General features: G+C 36.9%; 1 protein-coding gene across 8 annotated transcripts in view; it reads right to left on the bottom strand.

The window, feature by feature from the left end:
* The window catches only part of LOC110835243 (semaphorin-1A), a 422,598-nt gene that overhangs the window by 30,832 nt on the left and 374,547 nt on the right, over window positions 1-17,219 (bottom strand). For all 8 annotated transcript variants that reach the window (XR_015533825.1, XM_087343592.1, XM_087343596.1 and 5 more), the window contains 8 exons: window positions 11,549-11,636; window positions 10,497-10,601; window positions 10,217-10,305; window positions 8,124-8,265; window positions 6,692-7,040; window positions 6,065-6,147; window positions 4,408-4,636; window positions 1,794-1,948 (listed from right to left, as the gene is read on the bottom strand). Coding sequence is in view for 7 of the 8 variants with exons in the window: in XM_087343592.1 (XP_087199718.1) it covers window positions 1,794-1,948; window positions 4,408-4,636; window positions 6,065-6,147; window positions 6,692-7,040; window positions 8,124-8,265; window positions 10,217-10,305; window positions 10,497-10,601; window positions 11,549-11,636 (1,240 nt within the window). In the remaining variant the exon portion in view is untranslated. The remainder of the gene's footprint in view (window positions 1-1,793; window positions 1,949-4,407; window positions 4,637-6,064; window positions 6,148-6,691; window positions 7,041-8,123; window positions 8,266-10,216; window positions 10,306-10,496; window positions 10,602-11,548; window positions 11,637-17,219) is intronic.

Genomic DNA, 17,219 nt, shown 5'->3' with positions numbered 1-17,219 from the left:
AGCGGCGTCGTAACGAGCATTCGCGAGTTCTTTAAATAACAGTAGCGTATTAAATGAAACAAAGATAACACAACCTCCATGTCCGACATATTGAATGAAATGAATGGAGCACACACGAGCACAGTTGAGCCGAGCGTTCAAGACGAGCATTCGATGCGCCTCACCAGTTGTGGTGTAATGTAACATGCTCGCCGCGAATGTTACATTACGAGTAAATGTTACAAGTCAGTCGCCACCTTTACACATACTTCCTTCCTTGGGAAATGTTAGCTAAAATTCCCCTGCAACAATGCTGAGTATGACACTAAATTTTAAAGTTTAAATTTCATGGTGCTGTGTCAAATGTAGTATTGTCCTCTTTTACATTCCAGTCAAATCTGTTAGTGTTTATATTGTTTCCATTGCCTAATTATTGTAAATATATTTGGAAAGTGAGTAGTAATTTTAAAAATGTGATCATTATTTTCTGCTTATAAAGAATCACTCTGGTATGGGGACAATATGTTATTTGTCGGAAAATGTTTGAACTGCAGGAAATCAAAATCACAAGCTTCGTACTTACTTACCTTCACCTCTCAACCTCTTTTGGAATACAAAGCAAATAATGTTGATAAATTGTCAGGCAATGTATAAATACTTTTTAAAAAAACATTAATTCCCAAAAACTAAAACTGTACAGAGCATCAAAACACAAGTCAAAATCATTTGTCAAACACCATGAATGCTTCTGCACAGAATGAGCAATGGATTTACTTCTTAAAAAAATAATCTGGTATGTTCCTCACTGATTTGCACTTTCCTCAATAAGAAGATTATTTTTGACCATCATATTCAGAGTTCGTACTAATAATCCAAGTAGTTTCACCAAGGAAGTACAAGTAGCCATGTGTTTGTCAGTGTACTATAGTATGTTGAGTTCTTCTTTCCTTTTGGGTTGCTATCATACCTAATCAAACATGCAAATTTAAAAAAATAATACTGCAGTACATACAGCAGACTCAGCTAACAGATAAATAATAATAACAACCTCAAGAAAACTGCATATAGAAAGCCAAAGTGATGCCTTGTAACACTAAATCATTAGAGTACTTAATAAATGAAAAGAAACGCTGAGAAAAGAAATGGTATTAAACCCAAAAAATTCAAATTAAATGACTTTTCTTTACAGGAACAGAAACCACTGAAATGGTAATAAAACTGAAGGAACTAAAAAAACGTTATACAAATTATGGGAAAACATACAATCTAGGAATGTAAATTCAAGGTTTCACTGTACTAAGATGGGCTCTCTCTTTCACTCAGCTAACACCTCACTTATTCCAATACTCAGATCCTCACAATCAATCACCCTGAAAACCATCTTAATAATTTCCCCCCATCTCCTTCTCAGTCTTCCACGTGAATGTTTTCCAAGATGTCTTCCCACCAAGATTCTATACAGTTATGACTGGAAAGTAAAATATATTACTGTATGTAAAAATATTAATCTTACTAAAGACAACTTTGTTAGTTGCACTGCCTAATTTTTCTTCAATGAGCCACCACTGACTGAACTATATCAAACTAAGAGTATTGACAGTACTCTAAATGTATAACCTTTACTGCAGCAGTTACATTTATAGATTTCAAGGTAAATGAAGCAGACTAAAAGATGCAAAGGCCTACTGCCATTTTGAAAGCAAATGCAAAGCTGGCAAGGAATCTTAAAGACAAATGAAGAATATCTTTAAGGGTATTAGAACTTCTAACACAGAAGTTCTGTCCATCATAACGCATTCCTACTTTCCACAGACCTGTATTTATCCGTCCGCATGCTTTGTGTTCCCCAAAGGCAATGCTCTGGATGAATCTCTTCTTGCCAGCACTCCAATCAGGTGACCCCACTGCTGTGCAATGCTGCTCTACATTATCCCATGCACAGTATGGGTCTTGAAGAGCCACACATTCTCTGTAACAAACATATTAATTTGCCATAATATGCATAAGAGGCTAAAGTTACACATTAAATTCTTAAAAATAAATCTTATAAAAAGAGTACCCAGTTTTATAATGAACTGCCAGTCACATAAACGAACTACAAACAATCCACACTTCAAAGATTGTTCAAATAACCCTTGTTGCAACATATCTTCAAATAGTTGGTGAATTTATGGATATATTACATTTAAATAAAAGTGGGTTTGTACATTAATAAGTCATGTTCCTTTCCATATCACGAAAATTTCCTGGTTTACAGTTTCTGCATTACTGTAATATGGATGAACATGGAAGTGGGAGAGTTGATTTGTGAATTTGTTTGTGCGATACATGTTGTAAAACTTCACACTTTAATCAACTAACATATAATGAAATGGAAGCAATAACCTTAATTTCACTGTTCACTCTGTACATGTTTCAGCCTTATTTTCTACACTACACACATATTCCCGTAAAAGCCATGAAAGAAGTATGTCAACATGCAGTAGCTATATCAGTCATGCACCCCTCCCCCAAAGAATGGAACAAACTAAAATATAGTCTTCTGGACTAATTATGTTAACCTTTACCATACAAAAATAGCAGATTTATACTACCATACTAAAGGGCTGCCAAATGGACATATTTATGCTGTAGTATAATATATGAAAAAGTCAGAGATGATCATGTACAATAACTACACTTCAAGAGTTCTGTTTGACAGCAAACCACATACTTAGGGAAATACCAAACGAAAACTGTACTGAAATTCTCTAGCCCCATACCTATGCTGCATGGTACTGAATGCTAATAAAGTTCAAGTGAGATAATCAAAAATGGCATAAGTGTGCTTCCTGAGAACAATCAAGATTGATAATACAATAAAAAATATTATAGAAGACTTTGGAATAACACACATCAATACAGTAATATAAAACTATCAAAATAAATGGTTAAAATATTTTTTTTTTTGAAAAAATGCTCAAAACCCAAACCCAAAAGCTGTTTTATCAATGTGCCTGTCAACTGAAGGAGACAAAATGCCAGGGTATGAAATAAAAAAATGGAACAGTTTTAATCTTAGTAAGTGGAATAATCAGAATAGCTTAATCCATGATGATAAAAATTATGTTCATAATGTTGGAGCTGCAGCAGCTATGTAGCAGGAATTATTAAACAGACGTATAGGCTACAGGCATAAGGGTTGTCAGCACTGTCTGCTGAAAATAACTGGACAAACGTTAAGGCAGATGGCTGAACAGAAAATGATAGAAATAAAATCTGTCACACAGGTATCACCTTTTTGTCAGTTTAATCAAAGCTTATAACCAATTTGCTATCCAGAAATATGACTGTAATTTAGGTTTTAAATTTTGTGATATGTTTGAAACATAGCAAGCACACATGTGCTCAACACATTCAGGCTGATTTCATATTCATGATATCCTGAATCTTATGTTTAAAATGAATATCAGAGGCAGTGCATGTGAGATACCTCAAGCTTCATGAGCTGTATGGGGACAAAAAGATTATGAACCTCTATTAGACACCATTCGGTGAAATGGGAAGACAATCACATGTGGTAAGTAGGTTTGGGTAGGAAAGCAGGCAAGGGTTTAGAGGACAGCACTTGTGATGGTAAGGCTGGGCGCAGACCAATGTAGCAAAGCTGCTTTTGGCAAAAGCGCGTGTGCTCTATGCAGAAGCATTCTTGCTTCCACTGAAAGCAATTTGCTACATCTTGCTTCTAATCAAAGCAAAAGCATTTCTGCTCATTGTACCTCAGTCGTCGTCATGGCTGAGGATGTTGCTGTGCTATTGTCGTATTGTTGGGAAAAATTATACATGGGTGAAAAAATGTATGAGAAACGGTTTAGAAAAGCTGTGTGTTTTGTTATGGTAATGGATAAAATATATTTAGATTATTATAAAAGAACATATTCTCCACTTACCTGGTACAGCAACCACTTCCCTGACAACTTTGTCCCAGAGTTTTTCTATTACATCTTTCAAACGATGCTCTTTTAATAGATAATTATATAAAGCCGGTCTCTTTTCTACCGCTACGATTAACTTTTCTGCATTAATTTCCATTTTGGATTACAGCTGGAGAACGGATCACAACACAATACTGTAATCTAACTTGAAAACAAATGATGAACAGCAGCTGGCGCATGCGCACAACAAAATGCTACATCTTGCTTCACGAGCGAGCAATGGTCTGAGAAAGTGAGACGAGCAAAATGCTTTCTGCTTAATTCTGCTACATCGTAATAAAAAGCGCTTTTGCTTTTTGTTCGAACGGTGTGCGCCAGTCCTATCTTTAACAATACGAAAGCATGTTTCAGCATGTTGCAGCAAAAGCGCTTTTGCCAAAAGCAGCTTTGCTACATTGGCCTGCGCCCAGCCTAAGGGTACTATCATTTGGCAGCTTATAATAAACGTACATACCGGCAATTGGTTATCTTGTCAGAGTTACATCGCTGAAGTTTCACGGCTTGAATTTCATCATCTGATACAACAACTAATTTGCTTTCTTCACCATCCATGCGCACCACATATAGATTCTTTACGGCCACACTAGGTGGTAGCACTTGTATTTCTTCTATTACTACACTATTAACTGACTTGTCTGAATCAAATGATGCTGAGTTCAAAACTTTGATCACTTTTCCATCATCTGCAACAGAATATTAGAAGTACAAATAGGAAATTAGAACTTCAGTTTACCTCATAGCATTAAGGTCACATATGTGAAGAGTGTCCACATTTAGTCACTCTTTCAGAAATGAAAAAAGTCTTATATGCATGCCATTCTCTGTACACCTGTCTGTAATGTCTTTCTCATGTTTTTAAAATCTTTATATTGGAGATCCTTACAAAATCTTTGGTGTGGCAATGACCAATTAGAACTGGCATATTACATGAAGTCTTAATTAAACATTTATTATTATCTTCCTAAATGCGTGCTGGTTCGAGTCTCAGGGAAGAAGAAATTTTCTCATGAGCTTTCGACCAGTGTATGGGACTGGTGCCAACCCAGCATTGTGAGGAAATTGGGGAGCTACAATGGGTAGCATAATCCGGTCATGAAAACTGGCAATGGCTGCTAGCTCGTCGTGCTGACCACACGTCACCCTATATCTGGTTGGATGATCGCTCACCTCTGCTAAGGCATGTGAGGCCAGCAGTCAAGCTAGTCAGCTTTGGCTCTCTGGAGCTGTTACGCAATGGATTTAATTTTTTTTTATCATCTTACTAACCATTAACTGCCATGCAAGAGAACATAAGAAAGGTTAATATATATGAAGTCAAAAATAGTTTTGGATACAAATTTGTGGTAGAATGCTTCATGCCAAGCAAAACTTGATAAGCAATAAAACACTTTTGAAAAATTTGACAATTTCATTCTCATCTCCTTCCATTTACTTTTTGGTGTTTGAGACCAATCACAAAACATGATCTGCAATCTCTTAACAGGCAGAGACAACTAATCATGGTCTTCCAACAACAGAAATTACACATTATCATTAAAACACACTACCAAAATATATATTTAATCAAAAGCCAGCACAGATAGGGTTAAACATACACCGATTTTTTTAAAAAAAAAATTAATTAGATAAATAGTGTGTATTTTCTGCACATCAACTGCAAGCTGAGCTTTAAATACAAGAAACACATTTGTACTCCTTGGCAGGATAACCATATTTTCAGTGTGTTTTGTCTGATATAAAACACACTTATTAACAACGTCACACCAGCTCAACAAAAAGTAGAACATAAAGTGTAATTTAAAAAGGTGGTATATACTTAATATAAATAACAGAAATATTTTCACATATTAATTTTTATAATGCAGATGAATACAGCAATATAAGTTCTTAAGGATTTTAATTTCTTGGATCCCCCACACCTGACGAGCATGTTGTTGTTAATGTTACCAGAGGTACTAAAATATGAGAATTACAAAAACAGAAACAGTAATTTAACATTAATTGTAGTTTCATTTTGCCAATGTGCACAAATTATACTATAGCAGTTAATGATAACAATTTTCTTTCACTCATGCTTCATAAGTCTAGTAAAATAACATAAGGACACATACCCGTTCCAATAAAAAGGACATCATAGGCTTTTCCATCTGGAGTCCTTACTTGTTGATCTACAGCAATTTTTGTAAACCTGTATCTGAAATAACAGACAATTAATTGTAAATTTATTTAATACTCTTCTGCTCATAATAACATATCATTAAGAAAACCTTTGATAACAGCCAGGGCTTTAACTTGGTGGTGTGTTGCAGAATACATTTTTGTTACAAACAGTAGAAGAGAATGTTCCACTGAAACTATGATTAAATTTAAATGATTTTCTAATTATCTGACTTATTTAATAATAATAAAAATAATTTGATTTTAGATTAATTACAGGTTGTGACAAAGCAAAACTAATGACAAATGAAGATAAAGTTTCTTTCTAAGAAAATGCAATGTTTCTGATTACAAAATTTAATACAGACTGGCTTCATTACTTGACTGTTTACATTTCCATCATAAATGCTGTGATGTCATAATGTTTTAATTTTGAAAATTTTATTTTTGGACATAGCAAAGTTTAATACACTAAATCCACTATCATTATTGTTGGTGTACTTTTAATCCAAAAGATATCCATAATCTAATACACAAGGTAAATAATAAGTTTAGATTATTTTGATCCAAACAAAACTTACTGAAGGCTAATACGAATAAGTAAAGGTCGAGAAAAGAATGCCGGCACTGCTTCATCCATCAATGTGTGAGACTTGACAAAGTTGACAGATACATCTGGCAGAGTACGGCTGTCATTGACACACTGACCAGGTCTGGGTTCAGGCACCTTGAGACCTGGCACTGCAAGCCAGTTGGAGTTCATTGTCTCCTGCTCTTTGAATGGTCCCTCAAATGTCTCCAATATTGATTTCACACTGAATGCACACACAGCAGAACCTCCAATGGAGTTCACAGGAGTTGTGAACACACCATAGATCAATTTCTCCACGTGATCCCCATATGAGCCATCTATTATATCACTGGTCGACTCTGTAATCATTCCGAGATTGGGAAAGATACTGAATACCCTTAACAATTGACATTCTTTGCACTTATGCTCCACTTAGTGATAAAATCAATTTAACACTTAGCCTATTCTCAAGATGCTCTAGAAAGGAATGTTACACTAGTGGTTAAGTGCAATTAAGATCAGCTAACACTATGGTAACAAAACCTAAAGATTCAATACTGCTAATGTTAATGTTCACCTTGGACCAAGTCCTGAGCTACTTCTGGTAACATCTCATCTTCACACCCTACTGCCTCAATATTCATCTTAATTTAATTCTCCATTTAACAGAGTCATTTCCTAACAGGCACTTCCAGTGAAATTTGTTATGCATCTACCTCATCCTAGCACAAAAGTGGAATATAATACAGACCATCAATATCTTAACAATACTAGGTGACCTGAAAAAATAAAAATTTCCTTATCATTTAATATGCCAAACTGCTCACTTCAGCCCCAACTATTTTCTTCAGAATCCTGCCTTTAGACACCTGTAATTTACGTTGTATCAATGTAAGGTTTTCTCTGCTTCACAAGCACACAAGAACTGCAAAATTACTGTTCTGGATATCGTGATCTTCAGAACTCTGGAAACTATACATGTGGTAGGAGCCTTCATATGGAAAAATAACAAGAATTTCTAGAATTCCTTCTCTGAATTTCATCATGAACCACGCTTTTATTTACTAGTGTTTTTCCTGGGGCAAATTTTAAAACATTATAAAATAATTTATTACAATCAGTTATTATGACTCTTTATGTTGATTGATACATTTAGTCAGATCTACTTCTACACTAGTCTCTTTGTTAGCGTGTACAGAAATACTGAACCTGCAATATTTTATGGTATTTATATTTACTCCCAACAAATAAACATAATCAATATAAACATAGTTTATAACGCATAAAATAGCAGCTGTAAAATATTCATATCATATGCAGTGCATTGCATTCAACTGTCATTATCATGCTCACGAACAGATTATATCACAAGATCTTTAAAGTTGTCAACATTTAATTCACACGCAACAAAATTCTTTCACAAAAATGCAGTCTATACATACGAATTTCATTGAAGTAGAAGGGGTAGTCCCCTGGGACGGAACAGTTGAGGCGTGACTTCAGGAAAGAAGTCCAGCGATCACCAAACTGATGTGGGCCTCCTTTGTCATGCTTGCAGACCCGAGCTACTCGTGAATACACAGTCTACAAATCAAGCATCCACGAAGTTAATTTTACATACTAGGGTAACAAAATTTTGAACATAAAAATCTGTTATACTTTACTTTATCTGTTATAATTTGTATCTTTGTATTAGTGTTTGCCTGTCACTGGCTCTTTGCTGTTGGTAAACACTCAATAAAGGAATTGAACTATTATTATTAGTAGTAGTAGTATTTAGACCTCATTTCTTATATTTACTTGCTGTGCTGACTGCATCTTATTTTGTGGTATTTAATTTTGTAAGTTTTTTCTGTTTTTTTTTATTGTTTAATGTTTTTATTTATTATTATTGAATTGAATTATATTACTTAGGTATCGTATTTGGCCCATTTACTTGTGAAATATTATTCAATAAATGAACTGAATTATTATTATTATTAATATGGTACATGTAAGACTTGAGGTTTTCACAGCGGTGAGTATGAATATTTCCGTCTTCTGCGTTGTTGCGCTGTGTAGTCTGGTCGATGTTAACCAACGTTTCAGAGGTCATACTGCCTCTATCATCAGGGCGGTGAGTATGAAGATTTCTGTCTTCTGGGTTGTTGCGCTGTGTAGTCTGGTCGATGTTAACCAACGTTTCAGAGGTCATACTGCCTCCGTCATCGCCCTGATGACGGAGGCAGTATGACCTCTGAAACGTTGGTTAACATCGACCAGACTACACAGCGCAACAACCCAGAAGACGGAAATCTTCAATATGGTACATATTTGGCTGTTGTCAAGCACTCAAATAAATTAATTGAATTGAACTGAATAAAGTAAAAGCAGTCTGGAAAACTGTGAGAAAAGAAACTGGAAAATATTCTACAGAAGTGACCCCATCATGGGTATAATGTACCTGTCTTGTAATAAGTTGACTTAATCAAATCAATGGTCTCTTAAACCACTTTATAGTGATCAAGCAAGTGCCATCACCGAATGAATTCTATCCGGAGGAACAGGCTGCTGCAATTTGTCTACAACATCAAGAATTCAATGCTATCTTGGCAATCAAGAGAGATATTGTTGCCCTAAAGAACACAGGATTTTATAAGGTTCATGACAAAAACGGAAAGAACTGCTACAGTCTCACTTTCGAGATGTTGATGAATTAGGAGCTAGTGAAAAGCAATGCCAGTTCGAGGAAAAGCAAGGCAGCGACGAAGAAAATGAACAAATGTAAGACTTGAGGTTCTCACAGCGGTGAATATGAAGATTTCTGTCTTCTGGGTTATTGCGCTGTGTAGTCTGGTCGATGTTAACCAACGTTTCAGAGGTCATACTGCCTCCGTCATCAGGGCGATGAATATGCCAATAGGGTGTGAGGAGTTGGATTTTATAGGCAGGGACGTGAAAGGTGTAGCCTGCCCCGAGCCAATGGGAGCACTCCCATACCTGCTCCCATTGGCTCGGGGCAGGCTACACCTTTCACGTCCCTGCCTATAAAATCCAACTCCTCACACCCTATTGGCATATTCATCGCCCTGATGACGGAGGCAGTATGACCTCTGAAACGTTGGTTAACATCGACCAGACTACACAGCGCAATAACCCAGAAGACAGAAATCTTCAAAATGAACAAAATCTTCATAAAGCATTAAATCTTCTCTTGGACTGTCATCATACCTGAGAATGTTCCAAAACATGCTAGGCATTGCCTGCTGCAGCAGTTCATTACAAAGACATTTACAGGGCAAGTCCAAAGCAAGGAAGGCAGAGGTTATATCACTTTTATTAAAAAAAAACATCACCTAAGATAATAAAATCCATTATAAATAATTAAATTATTTCATAAAATGCGCAATATATATTAAATGTAATAAGATAAAGTTCTTTTCAAAATATTATGTTACCATAAAACTGTTCAGCAAAATATTTGAAGTAATACAATGAATAATACTTCATTTTGATATGTGTTAAAAATGTGAGTAATTTCTATTTACTATCTTACCTTGCCACAGTTTATGTATTCAACGGCTGTCTCTCTAAAGAAGAAAAAAATATAATCTTCATACGCCATGGAACTCACAAAATTTGGAGCTGGAAAACAAATGAGCACACGAGTCAGTAAAAGTACACATTTTAAGAAAATGCTTATTTTTAAGTCTTATTTACAGAAACAACTTTCGTGTAAATTTTTACCACAAATCCATTATGTTCTTATTAAAATGCACGGAAGATTCAGCTTTATAGATAACATTTAAAAATCTCTTCAAGCAAAAATAAGTTACCATTTAGCTGCTTCAGATCTGACCGCTCTGTTCTAAGCGGTTCTCTGTAGATAAGAGGATCGGTGCCTGAGAAATCTGCTACAGTGGCTGTATACAGCTGACCATCTAAAACAAATTATCCACATTTCTATCACAAGTCTTGTAGTAATTGGACGCGAGGTCGAAACAAAACGCTATGATGTGAAATGTTAAAGCAAACCACCTACCTACTTCATGGTATGATCTAATACAGTGGTATTCAACCTTTTTTGTTCGCGTACCCCCAGATATAATTTCTCTTCAACTTTGTACCCCAAAAGTTGTTGGTGTATAATTCGAGTAATACATAGTATATAATCTCCCAAATCAAATGTCCTTACGTCTGGTTCTCCTGTGGCTAACCCTAAATCTGGCCATGATTATTCAGTGTTTATCATAAAATAATATATATATTTTTTGACGTAAATACGTCTGTAAGGAAGGGTCATTCGGCAAAAAAGTGACAGGAAAAAGCTTAAGGAAAATGTGTAAGACGGTTGCCTAGGAAACGTCATCTGTTTACTCGGCATTGTTGTTACCTAGGAAACGTCAAGGCAATATTTAGAATAAAGCCAATATATAAACTTCCTTGCCGTATAGACGTATTTACGTCAAATTCTCCGGAACCGTGGTTCCACTGTCAACTTTTTAATTTCACGTACCCCCTAAGATGTGTTCGCGTACCCCAGGTTGAATACCACTGATCTAATAGACAATTACATGTCACATTGAAACTGGTTACAAATTACTTTATTTCATTCAGAACAAAACTTACAAAGAAATGCAATAATCCTTGCTAAGTGCATGGTTGTATAGCAAATTAATATATACGAAGGGGCACGATGGAATTTATAGACTTTAACCTTAATTTCTTATGCTTGTATATCTATTCTCTCACATGCTGTGTTGTTCATGTCTGTAACATAGGAACACGACATATCCTTGAAGTAAAGCACGAAAGGCTCAATATTTCTTACACAGAAGATGAGATGTATAAGTGGGAACACTAAGCAGATGAGAGGGGGGTTACTTACCACTGTAAACTGCTGTGCTGTTGTGGTCTGGATCATAGGGACATAATCCCCTTCCTTCATATTCTTTTTCCATTGCATAATCACCATCCTGAAGAGAACACACAAATTTGTAATACATTGTTTAATGTGGTGTATAGAAATACGTACTATATCATGCCTCTATTGAAAAACTAAGTTCAATGACAGAATCCACAGGAAACTTCTAAAGGGCATGGTGATAGCATTGGAATATGTATGTGTCAGAACAAGTGACAACGAACGAAGCGTTCCAGGTTTCACATTTCAAATTACACCCTTATTAATTCATTTACTAATTAGTCTGCATTTTAGAGAGAAATATTTCTGTTGATATACATATTATCTTACAATTAATTGATGAATGTTATACGGTTAATTGAATAAATATTTGGCCCAATAATTAATTACAATTGCTGAAGGATGTCTCGTTTATCACACAATCAACGAAAAACTAGGTCCCTACACCAAAACCATTTTCAGGCCCTTACCAAGCAAGGAAACAATGAGTGAGATGTCGGGTTCTCACGGCGGCGAGTATGGAGATGTGTTCTCGGTTGCTGCAGCGTGTAGACTGGTAGAAGTTTGCAGACGTTTCGGAGGTGCTTTCTGCTTCCATCACTAGGCGACAAAGTCCTGATGACGACGGAATTAAGCACCTCTGAAATGTCGGCAGACTTCTAAAAGACTACGTGGTGCAACAACCCAGAGGACAGGAATCATCAAAAATTCTGTGATGACAATCCGCCACTGCACTGCACTTAACAAGAAACTACCGAATATCAATAAAACCGTCTCCTCACTCTCGGTGTCTGAACACTGCTGGTCAGATTTTAATGTAATTTATTTTACGACCGGCATCTCCCTTGGGTACATTTGCAATTTGCATTCACTTTACTGTGACGTCATCAGTGTGGGGAGACAAGAGTAGACCTAGCAACTTTTGGAAATGCTGAGTCTGCAAAACGCAAATTCCCCCAAGGCGAAGGTTTTGGGGTTTAGGACGAAGAGAGGATGGCAGCAGTCAACTGGAGAAGCCACAGCGTGGACTGGGTGGCTACTGACGGTTGTCACTGCAGAACATCCGAAATGAAGAAACATTAAATTGTTACGGAAATAAGTTGGTTACCAAGGAAGGTAGTCGATCTTATGCGCAGATTAAGGATGCTTGAAGCGTACATTCCCATCCCTACGGCTGCATAAAGCATCAGAATATCCAGTACCACTAATATTAAAGCCTGCCTGCCACTGGAGAAGTATTCGAGACATTTCCGTTCAATTCCCGTTCTCACTGCTTATGAATCATCTTAATGGCAGCTTCAGAACCCCTTAATCTTCTCAAGTTTTTCCCGCATGCATAGTCGGTTCTACCGTCTAGCATTCAGTATCACGTGACTTGTTGGTTACGTAACACGAAATTCCTAATTACATAACCTCAATTTGGGTGTCTCAGACTTTTAAAGAGTAGGAGCAACGTTCACTTTTATCGCCTCGCAAGCCGCTAAAACAGTTTACTGAAACTTCATGAACTTGGTGTGTACATGGGTCCACACTTCATTCATGCTTCGTATTAGGGAGATCTCGGGTTCAAATCTAGGCCCAAAGCTCGACTATTCATCTGAGGTGCTCTTAAGTACTGTTTACACCATCCAGGAAAATTTTCGGATAATGGGCCTACTTTAAAATAGGTCACGACTGTCTTCTTCTACTCCATTTTCAAACATCCCTGCCACTCGACGTTCTATAATCCATGAAATCAAAACATTAATGAGATTTCTGATTCTCACGACGGCGCGTAAGAAGATGTCTGTCTTCTTTTAAAACATTTGTATAAATATCCCATAAATCAATCAATTATAAACGTTTTGTAATTCTAAAACTAACAGTTAATCAATTGGTGCGGAAGTTCCTTGCTTTCACAGATTCTGAGGTTTCATTATCCACCATGTACAGAAATTTCCGTCATTGAATCATATGACAAGTACGAGGGTCGCTCATTAAGTAATGCCCCACATTTTTTTTCTCAGCCAATAATGAAGATAGAAAAGTGTACTTTTACATGCTTGAGATTTGATGTTTCCCGCGTTCGTGTACGGAGTTTCAAATGATTCCAACCGATAGCGGAGCTGTAGTGAACTGTTAAATTGGCGTCTGTGAACGACTCTCGTTACAAGCAACGAGCTGTAATTGAATTCCTTGTTGCTGAAAAAGAAACGGTGGTGAACATTCATAAACTTTTGTGTGCTGTGTATGGAAGCTGTGCAGTCGATAGGAGCACCGTTGGTCGCTGGGCTAAGAGAGTTAAAGCTTCAGGAAGTGAAGAAACCGAGCTCCGTGATCTGCCGCGCTCTGGGCGTCCTGCCACAGCCACCACTCCAGACATGTTGAACCGCGCGGATGCCATTATTCGTGAGGATCGGCGCATCACAACTCGACAATTGGCCCAACAGCTTTCAGTCAGCAATGGAAGTGTGATTGCAATTATCCAGGCTCTCGCATATTCGAAGGTGTGCGCAAGATGGGTTCCACGAAGTCTCACAGCAGATCACAGGATTCAAAGGAAAACGATTTCTTCTGAATTGTTGGAGCGTTTTGATGCTGAGGGAGAGGTCTTTCTGTCCCGGATCATTACAGGTGACGAAACCTGGATACACCACTTTGAGCCAGAGACAAAAAGGCAGTCAATGGAGTGGCATCATCCTCAATCACCGAGAAAGAAGAAATTCAAGACAACTCCCTCCGCCGGAAAAGTCATGATGACTGTCTTTTGGGACAGTGATGGGGTCATTCTTGTGGATGTGATGCCAAGAGGTGCGACCATCAATTCAGACGCGTACATCAGGACCCTGAAAACCCTCAAGAAGCGTTTTCGACGAGTTCGGCCTCACAAGCATCCAGCAGAAATTTTGCTCCTGCACGACAATGCACGCCCTCACACAAGTCTGAGAACCCGGGAAGAAATCACCAAATTGGGTTGGACGGTGCTACACCATCCACCCTACAGTCCAGATCTGGCACACTCCGACTTCCATCTCTTTGGGCCACTTAAAGATGCTATCCGCGGAACAAGATTTGAAGATGACGAGAGCGTGATTCAAGCAGTGAGGACATGGCTACGTGCACAGGACAAGAGCTGGTACCGGCAAGGCATGCATGCACTTGTTCCACGCTGGCGTAAAACCGTACAAGTTGATGGGGACTATGTGGAAAAATAGTATGTGTAAAGGAAACATTGATTTATATTGTCACTAAATTTGAGCCATCTTGAATAAATATGTTCTGAGGAAAAAAATGTGGGGCATTACTTAATGAGCGACCCTCGTATTTTGTTATATACCTATACCAATTTTTTGTGTATGATCCACATTTTGTGAAAACGATACATACAGCCTAGTTCGATGTAAGTCGCATATAATTTAGAACAGCGTTTCTCAACCTATGGTACGCGAGCCAATGTTGAGTGGTACACGAACTAAGTAAGAAAATAAAAATATATTATTAACATATATAATTTTTCCCTGAACGAATTTGGTTAGTGGTGCATTTAATGTGTTAAATTAGAATAAATGGTAAGCCAGCGATAACGGCTGACAACCTCTGTTCTAAGAGTTTATACTGGACCAATAGCAATACGAACCAAACCTAAATTGGTCCAACAACTTTCAGAGATGTATACACAATCCGTGTAGTTATGGAGATGAGATATGGCGAGACAATACTTCAACATAATGCGTTCATTTTATGCCCTTCATACAAATAACGCATAAAAGACTAAAAGTATACCATATAACAATACTTTCTGTTTTAAAAACTGTTGTACATCTTGCGTTGCGTATATTTATTAATTTGATTTGTTTAATTTTAAGTTTTTGTCTCATCCTTTAAATTTGGAGGTTGTGCTTGGATGTTTTATATCTGTAAAATTAATTTTCAAATCGTGATTTTGGATATTGACATAGGAAATATAATAATTTAAAGAGTTATTACGTAATATAACGTAATACAATGCAGTCTACCATCTCTTAATATCGGACACACAACACATCAATTACAACCCGGTATGTTTTACTACCTTTTACTTTTTATTATGATTCTTTTACATTGTATTACGTTATATTACGTAATAACTCTTTAAATTATTATATTTCCTATGTCAATATCCAAAATCACGATTTGAAAATTAATTTTACAGATATAAAACATCCAAGCACAACCTCCAAATTTAAAGGATGAGACAAAAACTTAAAATTAAACAAATCAAATTAATCAATATACGCAACGCAAGATGTACAACAGTTTTTAAAATATATTAAAATTGATAGACCTGATGATGATGTAATACTTTCTGTATCATTTATACAACGTAGGATCCCTCCAGAATGGGAGAGGTTGGTAAGATCATCTCGTGAATGTCTCCAAATACATTTTTACCTTACGTTAGCCTATCGAGTTCCATATTAGTTTCAAAGCAACAGAGAACTCTTAGGAACTACTCAGTCGTGGATACAAAGCAAATGATGACGGCTCTCCTAGCACGGGGTCTTAAACCACTTTCAGCAATACGTTCTAATCCTGAGAGGCGTAGGCTGTTGCCTGGAAACACCTGTCGATGCGAGACCTCCAACCTTCATACTCAGCGCTAAGACGAGTGTGCAACTCGAAACATCTGTTTATTAACAGAACGTAGTAGAGTCCTTCTTGAGAAGCTGACAATCGCTCAACAAGATCTCTGTCTTTTATGAAACCAGAAGATTAATTGCCGTATTCACAAAGAGCCCGCAATAGCTGTTACTACACTCTGTTATTTACTCGAAGAACCATCGTGGCATAGATAGTTATGTCATCATTAGGAAGTTACTAAATTCTGTTTTAAAAGAATTTTGGTATTCATACGCAGGGGGAAAATATCAAGAGATACTTAATAACTTATGTGAGAGCGTTGACGGTCTGAAGTCATGTACGCTACAATTAATCAGACTTAAATTCTGAATATAATATACACAGAAACTATAATTTTAATGTTATATGTGTTTTATTTTAGTTCAGAGGTAATGACATTTTTTTTTTAAATTGCTGACCTTCAATAGGAATTGGACGTTGAGTCTAAAAGGAGACGATCTCTGTACACATTTCACTTCATGCCGACGGTTTTATCATCATATGGCTATAGTCCGATAAAATTTATGTTAAAATAATTAGTGTCTTCTAATTAATAAAGTGGATTTACGAGGACCGGTATTGTAGTCGAGGCGAATCTGCGCGTTTTGCCTACGTCATTAGCTTGCGTGTAGAGGGAAAACAGACGCATATATCGTAAACTACCGATTATATCCGGACTAATAATGGGGACAGGGTGTACAAGGATACAGTGAACGACCTCAACACAACAGCAGTCCACGAACCACCAGTTAATAAAGTAAAACTATCCAGCTTATTACAAATTATAAGTCAGTGAAATTGTGCTCGTTGGGAAAGTCGTGTTTGTCCAGCAGCATGTTTCCAAAACTACCGGTACTCATCGGACTCGGGTAGAATTTGGTTCTGCAAATCAATGGGCCTACCTGTACTACACAGATGTTTTCGAGAAACTTTGATTTCGGTCCACATCGGCCCAATATAAAGCCCACTTTTCTTTAGGCTTAAATAGAATGTTATC

Source organism: Zootermopsis nevadensis, unplaced genomic scaffold (genome assembly GCF_977971745.1).
Source record: "Zootermopsis nevadensis isolate Lab colony 2312 unplaced genomic scaffold, Znev_1.0 Znev_ptg000006l, whole genome shotgun sequence".
NCBI classification, from domain to species: domain Eukaryota; kingdom Metazoa; phylum Arthropoda; class Insecta; order Blattodea; family Termopsidae; genus Zootermopsis; species Zootermopsis nevadensis.
The sequence above is the reverse complement of the archived record's forward strand: the minus strand, read 5'-3'. Positions and strand labels throughout refer to the sequence as shown.